The sequence below is a fragment of the Rhinolophus sinicus genome, chromosome 7 (genome assembly GCF_057876585.1).
Source record: "Rhinolophus sinicus isolate RSI-liver-muscle chromosome 7, RSI-T2T, whole genome shotgun sequence".
NCBI lineage: Eukaryota > Metazoa > Chordata > Mammalia > Chiroptera > Rhinolophidae > Rhinolophus > Rhinolophus sinicus.
In genome coordinates, this window is record NC_142507.1 from 46,347,348 (window position 1) to 46,364,953 (window position 17,606).

At 40.0% G+C, this 17,606-nt stretch overlaps 1 protein-coding gene across 5 annotated transcripts; it reads right to left on the reverse strand.

The window, feature by feature from the left end:
• Positions 1 to 2,840: 2,840 nt before the first annotated feature.
• BCAS2 (BCAS2 pre-mRNA processing factor) lies at positions 2,841 to 16,889 on the reverse strand. 5 transcript variants are annotated; one of them, XR_012491821.2, is made up of 10 exons: positions 16,731 to 16,889; positions 16,529 to 16,621; positions 13,243 to 13,313; positions 10,906 to 11,067; positions 7,832 to 7,882; positions 7,095 to 7,175; positions 5,855 to 5,998; positions 4,804 to 4,952; positions 4,605 to 4,701; positions 2,841 to 3,149 (listed from the first exon to the last, which is right to left on the reverse strand). XR_012491821.2 is itself a non-coding variant. In XM_074319066.2 (8 exons), exons 1-7 carry the CDS (start codon positions 16,821 to 16,823, stop codon positions 5,872 to 5,874), a joined length of 678 nt encoding a protein of 225 aa, XP_074175167.1. In that variant the 5' UTR covers positions 16,824 to 16,889; the 3' UTR covers positions 2,841 to 4,939; positions 5,855 to 5,871. The 5 variants fall into 5 exon arrangements, 2 of the variants coding, with proteins under 2 accessions (XP_074175167.1, XP_019585921.1); XR_012491819.2 differs by having other exon boundaries at positions 2,841 to 4,701; XR_012491820.2 differs by having other exon boundaries at positions 4,605 to 4,952.
• Positions 16,890 to 17,606: the final 717 nt, after the last annotated feature.

Sequence of the window (17,606 nt, forward strand, 5' to 3'; positions counted from 1 at the left end):
CCACCTCTGTCCTCACCAGTTAAATGAACTACTAGCCTTTTACTGCTTAGGACAGTTTGTTTAGCTTTCTGTCATTTACAAGTAGAGTTCCACTATGCAGACAGATATTCTAAGGATGGAGGAAGCAAAGCGGATCTAATATAATAAATGCTAGTCCTTAGGGTAGAAAGTAGGGTGAAACAGAAATATGAACTTCCATTCATAAATGAGTTTACAAAGTGTCCCATCAGTCCATCTTATTCATTTTTGATTCTATGGTATCCAACACAGTTGTATTAAATGAAATGTGGGGTTTCTACCTGTGGTTATGTGCTCTTCTGGAATTAAATATAAATAGTACTTTCTGATACACAGAGTGGCTTTCTTTGAGCAATTGGCTTATGAATAATTTTCATTTCCTTCGTTTTCTGAATTGCCTATAATAAAAACCATTTTTACTATTTTAATCAAACATTATTATTAACTATTATACTAGTTTCTTACTGGTGTTGTATTATTTTACAGGTCTGGAGGTCGGAACTGTAAAATGGATCTACAAGGCTGAGTTTCTTTGGGAGAAGAACAGTCTAGGGGAGAGTTGTTTCCTTCCCTACCTTTTCCAGTTTCAAAAAGTTGCCTGTGTTCCCTGGCTCATGGCCACCGTCCTTCATTTTCAAAACCAGCAGTTTAGCATCCTTTCTCCTGACCTACTTGCCTCCTATAATGACCTTTGTGGCTATACGGGGCCACCCAGATAATCCAGGATAATCTCCCCATCTCAAAAACTTTAATCACATCTGCAATGTTCCTTTTACAACGGCAAGTAACACATTGATAGGTTCCTGGGATTAGGACCTGGATGGACATCTTTGAGGGCCATGTTTCCGCCCACCACTACTATGTACATATACATGAATGTGAAAGGTAATTAACATAAATACATATATTGACATAAAAACTGAGAAGCCTAAGAGAAGATGTCTTAGTCTGTTTATGCTGCTGTAACAAAAATACCATAGACCAGGTGGATTACACAACAAACATTGATTTCTCACAGTTCTGGATGCTTCGGAGTCCCAGATCAAGGTGTCGGCAGATTTGGTGTCTGGTAAGAGCTACTGCCTGGTTCAGACAGCAGTCTTCTCATTCTGTCCTCACCTGGCAAAAGGGCGGGAGAAACTCTCTGGAATGTTTTTTATAAGGGCACTAATCCTGTTCATGAGGGCTCTGCCCTCATTCCCTAACCACCTCCCAAAGGCCCCACTTCCAACTACCATCACACTGGGGATTAGGTTTCAACAAATGAATGGGGCGGGGGCGGGGTGGCATAAATATTCAGTCTATAGCAGAAGGCAGTATTTCAATGGTTAGATGAAGGTCCCTGGGAAAAAAATAAGATGAGCAATCTCTGGTTTCAGCCTTCCTGACAGCTCTAAGAGCCGATTCTGGGGTTTCTGGCAGGACTGGAATGCAGGCTAAGGACTACACATTTGGCAGCAATAAATTCAGGGGATGAGCTCCTAGGAAACACTTCCAGCAGGTCAGGGAGGGGAGAACAGGAACTTCATCAGGACAGAGTGCAAGCCAAGTGTAGGTCAGAAATGTGGGCATTCTGCTCCTCAGGGTACAAAGCTGGTACGATGGTGGGCATCTTTGTGATGACAGCATTCAGATTTGTTCCTGGAGCCACACTGTTCCAGTACGAACTGGCTGCCCTCTGCTGTGTGTAGATATAATCCTGGGAGCTCCTTTCTCCCTGAAAGAGTCCCTTTCCCGTGTTGGATTGGAAGGGCGCATCCTCTAGTAGCTTCTTATCATACTTAACTGATAATTTGACTATGTATAGAGTCCGAGGTTAGAAATTTTCATAAGAATTCTGAAGGCACTGCTTCATTATCTTCTTTCTAGCTTCCAGAGTTGATGTTAAGAAATCTCAAGATATTTCTTTCGATTCCTGTTTTTTGTTATATATATAACAGACCCCTCCCCCATCCCCACCCCCGCCCCTCTACCCAGATCTTGCAGAATCTTTTTGTCCTTGGCGTTCTGAAATTTCACAAACAATATGCTTTGGTCTGTTTTTGCCCATTGTGCCAAAACCTTGGAATTTGGAAATTCACATCCTTCAGTTGTGGAAATTTCTGAATTATTTTGTTGACAATTTCCTTTTTTTTTTTAAATCTCAAATTATTTGACCTTCTGGACTAGGCTTTTTTCCCCCTATTTCCCATTTTTGCCTTTTTGGCTCCAGTCTGGGAGTTTGCCAACTTTAATTCCTCTTCTATTGAATTTTAATTTTTGCTACCATGCTTTTTAATTTCTACGAGCTCTTTTGTTCCCTGAACGTTCTTTAATGAAATAGCACCTTGTTTTTTATGTTATGGCTGCAATATCTTACTTCTCTGAGGATATTATTTCTTAAAAAACAAACAAGATTTTCTTGCACCATGTTGTTCTCTCCATGGGTTTCCTGTTTTGTTCCTTATGTTTCATGATAAAGGCGTCTCTCACCTATCTGGTAATCCTTGATGGCCTGTTCATATGTAAGAGTGGGAAGCGAAAACACAGATTAGAAGCTCTGTGTTGGTGGGAAAGGGTTGTTTGAACCTCACTGCTGAGGGACTTTGCTGGGTCATTTGTTGGGAAATTCAATTTCAACACCTGTAGGTCTTTTCTCTTTGGCTAGTCACATTCTCCAAAAGACTCTTCCAATTTCCTGCTGAGAGGGCAGAGGGCAGGGGACGGAGGGAGGACCACAGCCACGGTATGCATCCATTCATACAATGTTTTCAATACAGAACCATAGCCCTCAACTTGGTCATAATGCATCCTACGGCTGCAATAACAAACTACCATAAAGAGTGGTTTAAAACAACAGAACTTTATTGTATCACAGTTCTGGAGGCTATAAGTCTGAAATCAAGGTGCCAGCAAGGCCACACTTTCATGAGGCTCTAGAAGCATCTGTTCCATGCCTCTCTCCCCGCTTCTGGTGGCTGCCAGCAATCCTTGGCATTCCGTAGCTTGTAGACTCATCATTCCAATCTGTCTTCATATGGGGTTGTTCCCTCGGTGTGTCTTCCCTCTTCTTGTAAGGTCACCAGTCAGAATGGATTCAGGGCCCACCCTCTACATGGATGCCTCCTTTGCTCTACCTAATGACTTCAGGACTTGAATTGTTGGAAAGGGAGTGGGAGGGATATTAAAACATGTCCAAGTTTAAAAAAAGAAACACAACCATGTCCACAAATTCTTCAGCACTACTTCCATCTGAGGTGGCATCTAGATCTTCTCCCCTGGGATATGGCCTGGCCTCGCTGACTTGCTTCTAACAAATACAACGGGGCAGAAATAACTGTGTGACTTCTGAGGCCAAGTCACAGAAGGTAATATAGCTTCTGTTGGACTCTGACATACACCTTTGGAGGCCTGAGCTGTCACGTAAGCTTGGCTACCCTGAAGCCACCAGGCCAGAGAGACCACCTAGACTTAGAGGTCCCCAAGGATTTGCAAGTGATCCAGCTCCCAGTTGTTCTGAGTCTTCCCAGCCCAGGTATCAGACATGAGCAAAGACTCCATCAAGGACACTAGCCCCAGCCATCATCTGACCACAAGAGGAACCCTGAGTACTCGCTACCTGAGTGCAGTTAATCCCCATCACTGTGAGCGATAACAATAAATGCTTTTATACCACTTATTGTTTTATACCACTAAGTTCGGGGGTGGGGTAGCAGTAACACTGGATTGGAGCAGAAGGATAGGAGAAAGGAAGAAGGGAGAGGAGGGGTAGGGGAAGAAGATAAAGTACACATATTTTATAAAAATTAAAAATAAATTTTAGAAAATCACAAGTGGTAACGCCATTAAAATATTTAAGACAAATTACAAACATGACAGTGAACTTGATGGTAACTGAAAGATTTCTTTCATGTGGGTTAGGACGCTCAATTTCTCTTGAAGTTGATAGATAAGGGTGACTATTTCAGTCTTGCCTCAGCCCAGTATTTTCTGTTATAGGCTGACAACAGATGAGACCCCACACCAAATTGTATATTGTGAAATAAACAGTGTAAAATCAAGTGTCTTGCTGCATATGTTAAATCTCTTCAGGAAAAAAACCTGGGTATTTCATCTTGAGGGCCGTAAGTTAGAATGGTTTATGTTGCCAGTGAAAGAAAATCCACCTCAAAGGGACTTGCAAAATAGGCAATTGAATGGCTCACATATAGAAGGTCTAGTGGTGCGGCTGGTTAACTGGCTGCAGTTCATTTAGTGTCATGCAGATTTTGTTTTCTCTTAACTTTGTTGGGGCCACCCTCAAACTCTACAGTCATTTATGAAGAGAGGACTCTCGATCCGTGGGACAAAATTTTATGAGTATGATCAGTTTAAAGAAACACAACCATCAGTCTCATTTACCCCTTGTCGTTTACTCGAGCTGCTGCTTTCTACGGAGTAATATACCGAACTCAGCACACCCAACTCTCCGAGACTGAGGAAATACGCAAGCTTCGCCAAGTTGGTCGCCACACTAGACAGGGATTTACTAGCAAAACAGTCCAACAGCGAGGAGGACTCTGAGGGAATATCACAGAGACAGGAATTTGGCAAGGGGCAGTGATTACCTGAAATGTAGTCTCTCAGGCAAGGAAGAGCAGAAGATATAGTTTCTTTGGGCCAAGTAGGTGCAGCAAGTTGGATCAGGCAATAGTGGAATGAATCCTCCCAAGGGACAATAATATATTTAAAAAAAACAAAAAAAAAGATTGCAACATTTCATGCTCAACCTGTTTTTTTTAAAACATGTTAAAATGCAATTCTTACAGGCAGCTGGATAGCTCAGTTGGTTAGAGCACGGTGCTCTTAACAAGGTTGCTGGTTCAATCCCCACATGGGCCACTGTGAGCTACGCCCTCCAGAACTAGATTGAAACAACTACTTGACGTGGAGCTGATGAGTCCTGGAAAAACACACTTAAATAAAAGTTAAAAGAAAAAAAAAAGAATAAAAGTCAATTTAAAAAAATAGAAAAAAATAAAATGCAATTCTGTTTTCTCCCTCTCATCATAAATATGAAGCAGTGATTTGTAAACGTCTTTGTACATGAAGACTATTTATTCTTTGATATGCTGCAAATATGTTTTCTGAATTGGGCAGGAATCTTTTATACTTTTTAATTCCCTAGCAGTAGAGGGGTAAGAACACAACTCTGGCGCTAGCGTTTGAAACCCGGATGACACTTTCTAGCTATAAAATTTGGGCAAGTTAAATCAGTGCCTCTTACAAGTCTGTGTATGGGAACAACAGTACCCACTTTCTAAGTTTTTTGTGAGGATCAAATGATTTCTTCATTCATGTAAGTTTAGTTCATCTACCTAAAGCATGTAGAACGCTTTACTAAGCTCCCACTAAGCCTTATGTAGCTGTTACCTAGGAAGAGGACGGCGACAGATGACATACATGGAGCACTGTATTCCTTCAGTCTTGTTTGGTATCAAGAATTTGTAGAACTACCTCTTTATTTGAAAAACATATAAACCAAAAGCTTCCAACTTCTTGTACAAGTTGAAAACTTTCAACAAAGATCTCTTTGTTGGACACAAAATATGGTCCAAGTGGCTCAAAATTAATTCTGATATAATATTATTCTAAAGTAATAGTTATTTTAAAAGTCTAAAGTTGTTTTTTTATGGCAAAAAACATACCGCCAAGTTGAAACTTTTTATTTTGCTAATGTACAAAGAGCATATAACAGTCCACTTTCCATGGTTTCTCAACACTTAACCACTGCTGACTTCTGTAACATGCCACTGATCGTCATAGTTCAGATGCCTGATCTTCTGTGAAAGCCCAACTTGCCTTTCTTTCTACCCACCAAATCAATCTGTCGTTTCAGAAGTCTTGTCGGATGTTTTCTTTGTTGGCCTCTCCATGTTGCTGCTTAATTTGAAAGATTTCATTTTCTAATTGCACAATAGTCCTTTCAATCTCATAATTCTTACTGACCAGAGATACCCAACTAGAATAGAAAAATAAAGGAAACATTATTCATTGTGAAATTTCTCTTGGAGTGTCTTATCAGATACACATTTTCAGCCAGGGCCATAACACTAACCTTTGCTTTTAACTTTCCATTTAAAAACCAGAGGCCCAAAGGGGAAGTGGGTAAAGGGCACACAGGATCTCTGCAGTATCTCTTACAACTGAATGAGAATCTCTGATTATCTCAAAATAAAAAATTCAGTTAAAAAGAAAAGGAAATTAGAAAGAGTTGAAGAGAGAAGAAAGAGTAAAGGAAGACAGCATTTAATTGGATTAACCAAAAAGGAGAGAATACAGGGCAGAGGAAATACTTAAAGTAAAATGGAGAAATTTCTAGAATTGATTAAGAAAAAATTCCAGAGATTCAAGGAGCCTTCCTCTTCTCCCAGGAAAAATACAAAAAACAAAAACCTTACAAATAAAAGGAAACACACACGTAAGTTTAGATGATTATATTAGCTGGAAGAAAAATATGAAAAGATGTATAATAGATAACATGGGGTCCATGGAGGTGAATGGGAAGCTAGAACAAGGAGAATGATGAGGGAGATGGAGGGAGGGAGGACAGAGAAATCACAAAGCAAAAAAGAAAAGAGAAACTGTCAATTATATAGACATTCACGATTATTTTTAGGGATTTGTACAAACTTATGTGTGTATGTGATTTAAAAAATAAAATATATAAACAAGGGATATAAAAAACTGAGACACAAACAAATTATCAAGAAGGTATGGAATCTCCATACTTTCTGCAAGGGTTAAAAAATAGATAATTTTTCCCCCCTTTTAAAATAGGCAGAATGCTATTCAGAGCAGAAATAATGAACTGCAAACAGGGCACTCGAAGAACAGAATCAACTCGCAGTGGTTCAGATTTTGGTTATGTAACTCTTTTGCTGCCTTCTGAGCCCATAATTCAAGAAAGAGGCAAGGCAGTGAGGAGCAGGATGCAGAAAACAGCATTTCTCTGACACTTGTGGCACCCCATTTGAATACTGTTTAAATAATATTGTTGAATCTTGATCTTAAATTTGCCAAACAATTTAAAAAACGATGGAATTGTGGGTACTCACGTTGACTCCATTTCTCTTAATTTAGATCCAGCTGTGAGTTGCATGTTCTTTCGCTGCCAGTTTAAATCCTGAATATGTTTCCTGTAAAACATTATTTATACAACACACCTTTTAACATACGACCCAACAATCAACAGAAAAATCTATAATCAATACATCTTTAATCCCTTGAGAAGAACAGACATATAGCCACAGAATTTCAAGAATTAACTTTCTTCTATTTTTCAATTACAAATTTCATAAAACATGCTGTGAAAAATTAAACACACACACACACACACACACACACACACACACACACACACACACTAAAAATTGAAGGTGCCTCCTCCCACGTGCTTCTCTTCCCCGATAAATGCTGTTCAGTGTTTGGTGGGTGTCCTTCCAGATTCTTTCCTATATGTGTATGTGCATGTTGAGGGTTTTGTTTTTTTTCCCTCAAACATAAATCAGAATATACATGTTACTCTGCAAATTTTCCTCCTTCTAAAAGCGCCTTTTCAATATTTACAGACTTGCAAATTACAAATGACATGATAGATAGATGTTTTCAGATCTCAGTCTATTTCTCCGCTACTAAGGCAGGGCAAACCCAACACCATATGCTGGATAAAGGGTGGGTATCAATTGCTTACTCTCATATGACCATACAGTCCACTGGTTCCCTTTTCATCTCACTCTATTTATTAAGTGTTCACCTAAACTTTATTCTGAAATAAGAGGAAAACACAACTTACCTTAACTTCTGGAGTTCTTTCTGTGCATGTTCAATCATATGAACCAGATTTCTAAGGAAGGAAAAGAGAAAAATCAGATTAATGTAAATTAAAATTTAATAGTACCAACTAAAAGTGAACTATCTAGTTGACACAAGGTCAAATTTTTCTGCTTAAAAAGTTAATATTTATTGAGCTCTCCGTGCCAAACACCACGTTAGACACTCTATAAATATTAGCTGATTTAATTTTCACAAGAATTCTCTAAGGTAGGTATGATTATCCCTACTTCACATGAGAGGAAAATAAACTTAGAAGGATTAAGTAACTTGGTCAAGGTAACATAGGTCAGAGCTGAATTCTATTTCAGGTCTTTTAAACTCTGGAGCCCAAGCAGTTTACTGATCCTCTGATTTTGTGAACTTACATCACTTCTTAAACTGCCATTACTTTCCAGAGAAGACGGAAACTATCTAACATGAATATACCCAGGTAAAGCCTCTCGTATTCCTATATTTCGGTATCTCCATTTATCTTGTCATTCTCCCCTCCTGTCTCCTGATAGAGAGAGAAGAAAACTGACCATTAACTGGGAACTTTACTCTGAATTACCTCTTCCTGAAAACCCTGTTTACTTGTTGTCTCCCCCTTCTTCCATCTCCCTCTTACTTGTACAGGTCCCTCCTCAAGTATTCTGACCATATGTCTGGTAAAACTTACTGCAGTGTATCATGGGAGTCAGAAGACAGGTTCTAGTCCCAGCTCTGCCCTGAATAGTTGCGTGTCCTTGGATGAGTCAAGTGACATTGCTGGGGCTAAGACTGCTTATTTATAGCAATCAGGGGATGACCCTGAAGGTTTCCCTTTAGTTACAAGTACAGAAGTCTCTCCTTATTACAAAATACTATTTTTTAGTGGTCCTGCACCAAGACCTACTTTGAGCTAAAAGTTTGTGCCTAGGATGTTTGATGCTCTCAAATCCTTTCACAAGAAAGAAAATTTACTTTGATAACATATAGTACACCGTCTCTGGAGAAGTACCCATTGGGTTTGGAGGGGACATGCTAAGGGGAATAGCCAACACTATGAAGTGTTACGTGATTAACGGAAAATAAGTGATGCACATAGTAATTAATATAATTACTATATAGCAACTAGTAGTGTAGTTGCTCTTACACAAGACAGACACGCAAATTGTATAGTTACTATATTAGTATAGTTACTATATAGCAATTAGTATAGTTACTAAGAGAGGGAGAGAGCACTAGAGGCAGAATTTCTATCAGAGCAGATGAGGAAGTCGATTAGAATTGGGCCTTAACTAAATTGAATCTGGGTAGAACAGGTAAAGGCATTCCAGGAGGAGGCGAGGCACGAGGAAGGGCCCAGGGGCAGGGTGTCTGATATTCACCAGAGAGGACTGGTTTGGCTGGAGTCAAAGTCTACAACTGAGGTATAGCCTTTCGCCTTGAATACTAAGTGAAATGGTCTGAACCTTACCTTGTAGGTAATGGGAAATTATTAAAAGTTTCTAGGCAAGTTGAAAGCTACGCTCTCTTCGATTTAACGTTTGTTTGTTTGTTGTCCCGGCATCCACGTTCTTCTCCATTCCTGGGATATTCTTGCTCTCCTCTAAATGTCCCAATTTCACCCCTTCTTAATGACCCTAATTTTTACTGTCCCTTCTCTGGATCTCTGTAGTTCATAGACCATAGCACACAATGCAGCACTTGCCCCCACACTGCTAAAAACAGACTACCAGTTATCTGGCACAGAGTATCTTATCTCATCTTGATAAAGCTTCTTGAGGACAAGGATCCCATTTTTCCATTTTGACACACAAATATTTTTTTGATTGATCTGTCTCTTTAATTTCTTTATCACCCTGACCCCATTTTTCATTTATCTCCCTTGCAACTTATTCACAAAAGAAACTGAATTGTTTGTTCTGTAGTTTTCCAAATTCTAGATTTTGTCTACTGGATCCTTTGTGTGTCCATAAAAATTTAAAACATAATTCTGAAAATATGAGGAAAGGTATTTACCATTTTGTGATTTTTGCTTTATTTTTTTCAGGAAGCGTACTGTAAGAAACAGTTTTATGCTCAATCATGAGGTTCAGTGGCCTGTTCTCAAACTGTTGATAGACATTCACGGGGTTTTCGGGGCTCCAAGGGGCCATAGAGATCATAATCTAACTGCTGAATATTACAAATAAGAAAACTGAATCCCAGGTAGATAACAAAACCTAAAGCTACAGCTCGTTATATGGAACAGGAATAGCTCAGTGGCTTGTTTTGGCAGTTCTGTTTCCCATGTATTTACGGTCGATTCTTATTATGTCCAGATTTCATATTTATGAATTTTCCTACTCACTCAAATTTATTTGTAACCCCAAAATCAATATTTACAGTGTTTTGCAATCATTCACAGAATGCTCAGAGCAAGGAAAAATTTGAGTTCCCAGATGTGCATGTTTCCAGCTGGAGTGGAACAAGGAGACGCTCTGCCTTGTTTAAAGTCTCATACAGAGAACACCAAAGGATGGAGTTTAACTGCCGACTCTGGTTAGTTACTTAGCACTGCTGAACCTTATCTTCTCTTTTATAAAATAAAGAAAATAGAATCTGCCAGGCTGCGTGTCTTTAGCATTTAAGATGGTTATCTATGTGAGATGTGCATATACACACATGTACATATTTCCCTCAGGAGAAATGATACAGTATTTGCTAATTCAAGGCCACTTTTATACAACATAACATGCAAGTAACAGGAATCAACTGTATAAACAATTCCCCACGTTAACGATTACATTCTACCAAGTTGTGATTTGTGAATCAGACCTCAGAGCTCATTTTATTACAATATTATACAATAAACATGGTTGTTAGGTTTATGTTCCCCTGATACTCCAGCTTTGAGGTGGGGCTCAAAGCAGTGGCCTTTCATATAGGTTGTGGTTCTAGGTCATGAACCCAAGTGAAAGTTCAGCTCTACTATTTTTATCCCACTTCCCCTATCCTACTTCCCACATTTAAAAAAATACCAAAGCTGTGGGTGGGATGCGTTTAAAGAAACACAAAAAAGCTTCTTACTCATTATATACTTTCCAGGCATTGCATCCATGCTGTGACATTAGTTCTAGATTCTCAATTCGAACTGCTTGATGCTCTAACTGGGCCATAGAATTGTTTACACATTCTTGCCATGCAGTAATATCATTTTTCTGACCCGAGGAAGGGGCTGGAAGTTCATATCTGAAATTAAACAAAAATAAAATAAAATCACATATTCCACCGAACCTTTATCTCTCCTCCCAACAAAGGGTTTACCTACACTGTGAAAACTACAGAAGACTGAAAATAAGATGCAGACCTTGCAATAAGAAACCTATTTATCCTAAGAAACAAACAGCTTACAAATAAGACTTAGCATCATTATATATAGTAACAAAAAATTGTTCACATCAATGTGAAGTGATTCACTGAGCTACGGTCAATTCATATAAAGCATTGTTACATTAGCTATTAAATGAGATTACTGAAGAATACTTAAACCATTAAGATGATTGTAACATACTATGGGAAAAAAGTAGGATACAAAAAACTATGCTGTCGTTTTTGTAAAAACACCTACATTCATCCATCCTCACATTCATATACCCACACCCCTCTCGAGAAAAATACTGGACCTCACTCTGTTCTCTCTTCAAACTATCCAGTCCTTCAACATGCCAACAGAGCCATCAAATAAATGCACTCTTCCTAAACCTCAGCTCATTATTAGAGTTACTACACAGTAAGTTTTAATTTCCATTTTAGTATTTTTACCAGATACTGTAAAATTCCAAATTATTACTACAAAAAATGGAGGGCTATGCAACTGGGATCAAGAAGTAATGAGCTTTACACATACAGGTACAAATGTAGCATTTTTCAAATTTCTAACTATAACCTACAATAAGACCTTTTTTCAGTGACTCGGTACACGAACATACATAGCTGAACAAAAGTTTCACAAAACAGTACTGATCTTTAACATGCAATACATTGACATTTTCTATCCTATTACCTTAAAAAAGTGCTGCGGTGTCTTACTAAGTGTACTTCAAAATCTGCTGCTTAATGAACTGATGGTTTGAAATACACTTCCCTGCAGGAGTTACTATCATGAAAATCTTGAGAGCAGAAGCACCTGAAGATGGGAGAGCTGAGGAGTCCTGGAAGTCGTCCTGCTTTTAGCACTCAGACCAGACAGGCAATGGAGCACAAGAAACCTGGTCCTCTGGTTCTACAGACTCAAATGCCTCTTACAGTCTCTGCATATGCTGAGAATAGGCCTACGGTCCATGTGGCCCTCTCTTGAAGGACTCCATTCTGACAGATGATTTAGTGGTTCTCGTAATTCCATGATTTTAGAGCTGAAAGGGGCCTCAGATGTTAAGCAACCCAATTGTCCATGTTACAGAAAGTGACAAAAGGTGGTTTTGTTTCGTTTTTTCCCCCCAAGGAAGGAGAGACAGTTTGTAGTGGCAAGGGAGGGAAGAAAGTGGAGCAAAGTGAAACTACCCCTGCACGCTGTCCTGTGTAACAAAGAGCAAAGCAGGGATCACTAGAAGTCATAACACATGTTTCATCAGTGAAGAAGTACATGTCTAACCAGAAACATTTCTTTGGGAATTCTTTTTTTAATTTCTTTTTTAAAAAGATTTTTTATTGGGGAACAGTGTGTATTTCCAGGACTTTTTTTTTTCCAAGTCAAGTTGTTGTCCTTTCAATCTTAGTTGTGGAGGGTGCCGTTCAGCTTCAAGTTGTTGTCCTTTCAGTCTTAGTTGTGGAGGGTGCAGCTCAGCTCCAGGTCCAGCTGCCGCTGCTAGTTGCAGGGGGCGCAGCCCACCATCCCTTCTGGGAGTCAAACCAGCAACCTTATGTTTGAGACGATGCACTCCAACCGAGCCATTCAGGAGGCAGCTCAGCTCAAGGTGCCGTGTTCAATCTTAGTTGCAGGGGGCGGAGCCCACCATCCCTTACGGGACTCGAGGAGTTGAACCGGCAACCTTGTGGTTGAGAGCCCACTGGCCCATGTGGGAATCGAACCGGCAGCCTTTGGAGTTAGGAGCATGGAGGAGCTCTAACTGCCTGAGCCACCGGGCTGGCCCTTGGAATTCTTAAATATGAACTTCATTACAATTTACCATTCCCCTGTAGTTGGATTTTAAAATATTTTACATTTTTAAATAATGGTGCAAAGAATATTTTTGAACATTAACACAGGATTATATGAACCACTATTTTATGAAAAAACAAAAAATGTAAAAACAGGCAAGGATTTTTTTCCTTTTCAACGTTTCTTTTGACATGGCTACAGTAGTTTTACTAATTACTAAAGTAAACAATGATTTGAGCCCAGTTGAACCCAGAGATAGGACTTACCGTTTCATACTGAGCAATTCAATTGGTTGCCGAGCAGCCAGTCTTTCAAATTCATTTCTCATTATGTCAGTCTGATGTATAAATCAGAGAAATAATTATTTCCAAAATCGTATCAACAATTAAAATGAACAACCACCAAACAATGAATCTAACTTATTTACATATTTATATTTGATATTATCCATTATATAATAACAGATCATTTCTCTTCTGCCAAGTCTTCTCTGTGTTAAATGCTCTCTAGGATCTGGAGAAGAACACACACACTTCATATGTAAAGGGGCCCACAGAGAAAAGGATGAATCCTAGATTGGTCATTCTCAGTCCCAGCGGCACATTAGAATCAGCTGGAAGCTTTGAAAATAATTCCAACCCTAGCCACATCTCACCATCTTCTCTCACTCCCTTTTAATTGTCTTGAGGTGGAGACTGGACATAACTATAGCTTTCGTTTTTAATTCACCAGTTGATTGTAAAGTGAAGCCACTGTTGAGAACCAAGTATCTAAGTGTTCATTGGGGGCCGAGGGAGAGAGGACTTGGACGTAAAATAATTTGCTTTAGGGCTATGGGCCTAAGTCTATACTTTCTTGTTTGGTCCTGTCTACTGTGTTTCACACTTTGCGAAGAATGGAAAAGAGGGGAATGGGTAAAAGGAACTGGTTTTTGCTATCTGGTCTAACAATTTTACTATTAAAAAGAAATGTGGCATAACTATTGTTTTGGGTTCAATGTTTTGGTCAATATCCTATTTCATTTCTGTTCTGCACATTTCCAGCCCTGAGTACAAAGAACTGCTTAAGTGAAGCATTTATAGTAATACCTCACTTATTCCACGTAATTTCAATTTTTTGAGGGCTTCAGCATTTTTAACAATTAGACTAAAGAGTAAGCAAAAACGGCCTTCCAGAAGCCCACACTTATTGTTTCCAAGTTTTGCATTAAGCGTTTCTTATTGAGAAAGCTGTTTTTTGGACTATTACTGAGTTACACACAACTCTAAGAAAATGTAGTTATCTAGTTTCCTGCAGAAAACCAGAGTATTCTAGCTAGAGGCTATGTACAGCGACAGACAAAGACAACTAACAATTAACAACTAGATGAGATACTAAAAACGCAGTACAAACAGTCTTGAGCCATTAACATAGGAGCCGTTACCTAACTCACACGGCCAGTAAGTGAGAGGTCTGGAGTTTTAACTCAACTCTCTCCAAAGACTGAGCCAATGTTCACGGAGCTAAGTCATGAAAAGAACTCTGGGCATGCCTGACACACAGTAAGCATTCATTAAATAAAACTGCATCAGAAGCCCTCCATACATTCAACTGATAAATATTTGGGTCTCTATTGTGTGTCAGACACTGTTCTAAGTGATGAAGATACGGTGGTGAAGAAGACAGAAAAGATCCCTGCCCGTGGGGCACTCTCATCCCAGCTCACCTAGGCCTTCCTCAACCATCCTATCTAAAGTAGTCACCCAATCACTGTATCACACCACTACTTCTCTGTGTAGCTTTACCAATCACCTCTTATCTTCTGACTTGTCTGTCTCTACACTCTAGAACAGGGGTGTCTAAACTGCGGCCTGCGGGCCAACTGTGGCTCGCAATCCATTTTTAATTGGCCCGCAGCAAATTCCAAAAATATATTTAGTTTACTTAAATAAACCAGGTGAAGTAATACGTACTTCAGCTCGAGTGAGTGGCCTGGCTATTTGTGTATTTTACCACATATGGCCCTTAGTGAAAACCGTTGAAAAAAGTTTGGACACCCCTGCTCTAGAATGTAACCTCCATGGGTATGGGCCTTACCTATCCTGTTCCCCTCTACCTGGCATAGAACACACCTTCATAAATAGTTGTTAAGTGAATTAATGGAAGAGCAGTTTCAAAGTCAGTTTGAGGGGTGGCTTAGGGCAAATTAGTGTCTCTAAGCTGCAGTTTTCCCATCTAAAAAAATTGGGATAATAAACATATAATTATATAGGGCTATCTTTAGGACTGAGATGGTGAGCCCAGTCCACTATGAGCTCCTATTATTAAAAAGGGTTAAATAATCAGTATACTAATATAAAGATAGGGAGCATATGTTGTATTTAAGAGAGCTAAAAAGAAAACTGGTTCAAGTATTTAAAAGTTTGTGATTGAATGCAGTTATCTGAAACTTTCATGAATCAATCCAATATGAAAGCATCACTGTAATTAGTTCTTGATGTGATAACATCTATATTTGGGTAACAACATTTAGAAAAAGCACGGGAAAATCGTTTATCACAGGAACATCTCTCTCCTACTTAAAACTTTGCCAGTACTTTTTTCATGTTACTTCAATATAAATATTGTTTTAATAACAGAATGCTTTCATAAATAAATGGCTACCTATAACAGGGGAAAGAACCCAAACATGTATTAAAATGCTTAAGAGAATCCATTAACTTAGAAATAATATTTTACATTTCATTTTGCTGATTAAACCCTAAGTAGTATCTTGGATGCACTTCTAGACTAAATATTTAAATGGTGTATTACTTAGATATGGTTGGTCCCCTCAGTCATTCATTGGATGAACATTCATTGGACGAACATCTACTAGGCTTTATACAAAGGCTGCCCTCCAGTGGTTCTCAGGAGCTTATGTAAATAAATATATATGTATGCATACATATATACGTGTGTGTATACACACACACACACACACATATCTCACACACATGCATACATATATGCCGGAGGTGCCAAAAAAAAGTACACATTTTAAGAGATGTTATCTATGTATTACTTTTCAAAGTTGAATTGAATCACAGTAGCAATGTGTAGTATGATGTTGGCTCAAAAGATGGCGTTAATCAAATGAATGCCAGCGTCATTAATTGTATTACAATTTTAACAGTTTTTTCCTTTCTTAAAATGTATATACTTTTTTTGGTACCCTCTTTATATACACTTAAACACCTTAGATCACTTGTTTTAGAGTGGAGAGGATCCCACTGAGAATTTACACAAGGAACCTCTCTCCGAAAAGCATACACACTAACTTTTGCGTTGTTAGGTGGTTTGCAGAGCCCTGTAAAGTCCTTTTGTGGGTCTCTGAATAAGAACCCCGGAGAAGAAGGCTTGTCTATCTAGCTGTCGTCAATGGACTGATAGTAGTACCTATATAAGCTAAACAAGCAATACTTAGAGCGGGAGTTTAGAATCCACTTTTACGTGGTAAGGATCTCAATACAAAGTAAAGGTTCGCAGGAATCCTGGTTCATACGCGGGGCTCAACACATCACACACACTTACTTCAAAAGCAGAATAATCCGGGGCTGTCAGGTAGCTCAGGTAGTTCTTGGTAGGTCGGTATCTGCGAGTTTCCTCCTCTACCAGCGCCGCAGCCTAAGAACGAGAACAGGGGCCAGGGTCGGGGTAGCGAATTGTAAGATGCTTCTTCCAACACTAAGGACTAGCAAGCGCTGCGTCACCTACACAGACACCCCAAACTCACCGCTTCCCGCACACCAGGGGCTTCATAGCCTTGGTCAAAATACGGCAGCGCATCCACCACGGCCTCTCCGGCCACCAACCCCGTACCCGCCATTCTTTGGTTTGCCGGAGTTTTCTGAGTCTGCGCAGGCTCAGGCCCGCTTCAATACGCCTGCGCCGGCCGCCGATGTAATTCACGTCGCCCGCGACTCGCCTTTGACGCATGCTCAGTTGTTCATTCTGAAGGCGCGCTCGGCAGGCTGTTGGGGACTGCCGGCCATTTTTTTTTTGGTCGGAGGTGACGTCATGTCGTGGTTTCCCAGAGTGAGTGGATTGTCTCAATTTCCTGTCCCCGCCTGGTCCCCTTTTTTGCTTCCGACTGGCAGCAATTTGTAGAGGTTTCCTCCAGAAATTGCTCTCTACGCTGATAGCTGGGAGGGGAATCTTTTAAAACTTTTGGAGGGGACTGGCTGCAGTGTTGGCGGGGAGAGAGGAACTGCCTTCCCATCTTGGCTTACTTCTCTTGACCCATTAAACTCCCCATTCAAGTTCCCTCCCGTTGTGCCGAGCATCTCTTCCCCTTGCACTTCCTTGCTGTACCCCCACTGTCCTTCGTTCCCGGCGCCCTGAGAATCTATGCATTGGTTAAGCGCCGTTCTTTCACAGACTCTAGAAGTGGGCGCCAGTCTCCAGGTAAAACTGCGAAGCTTTAGGGCCTGCCTAACAAAAGGAACCGGATCTCCCTCCAGGGCGAGACTGGCAACTGCCCACCAACGTGAACTTTTAAACCTTCAGGACGTACGGTAATAGAAGCGCCCGTTGCCTCCCAACCACTCCTGCTGCTGCCGACGCTGGGTCTCGGGTCCGTGGCCCCCAGCTCCCGTTGACCAAGCAGGCG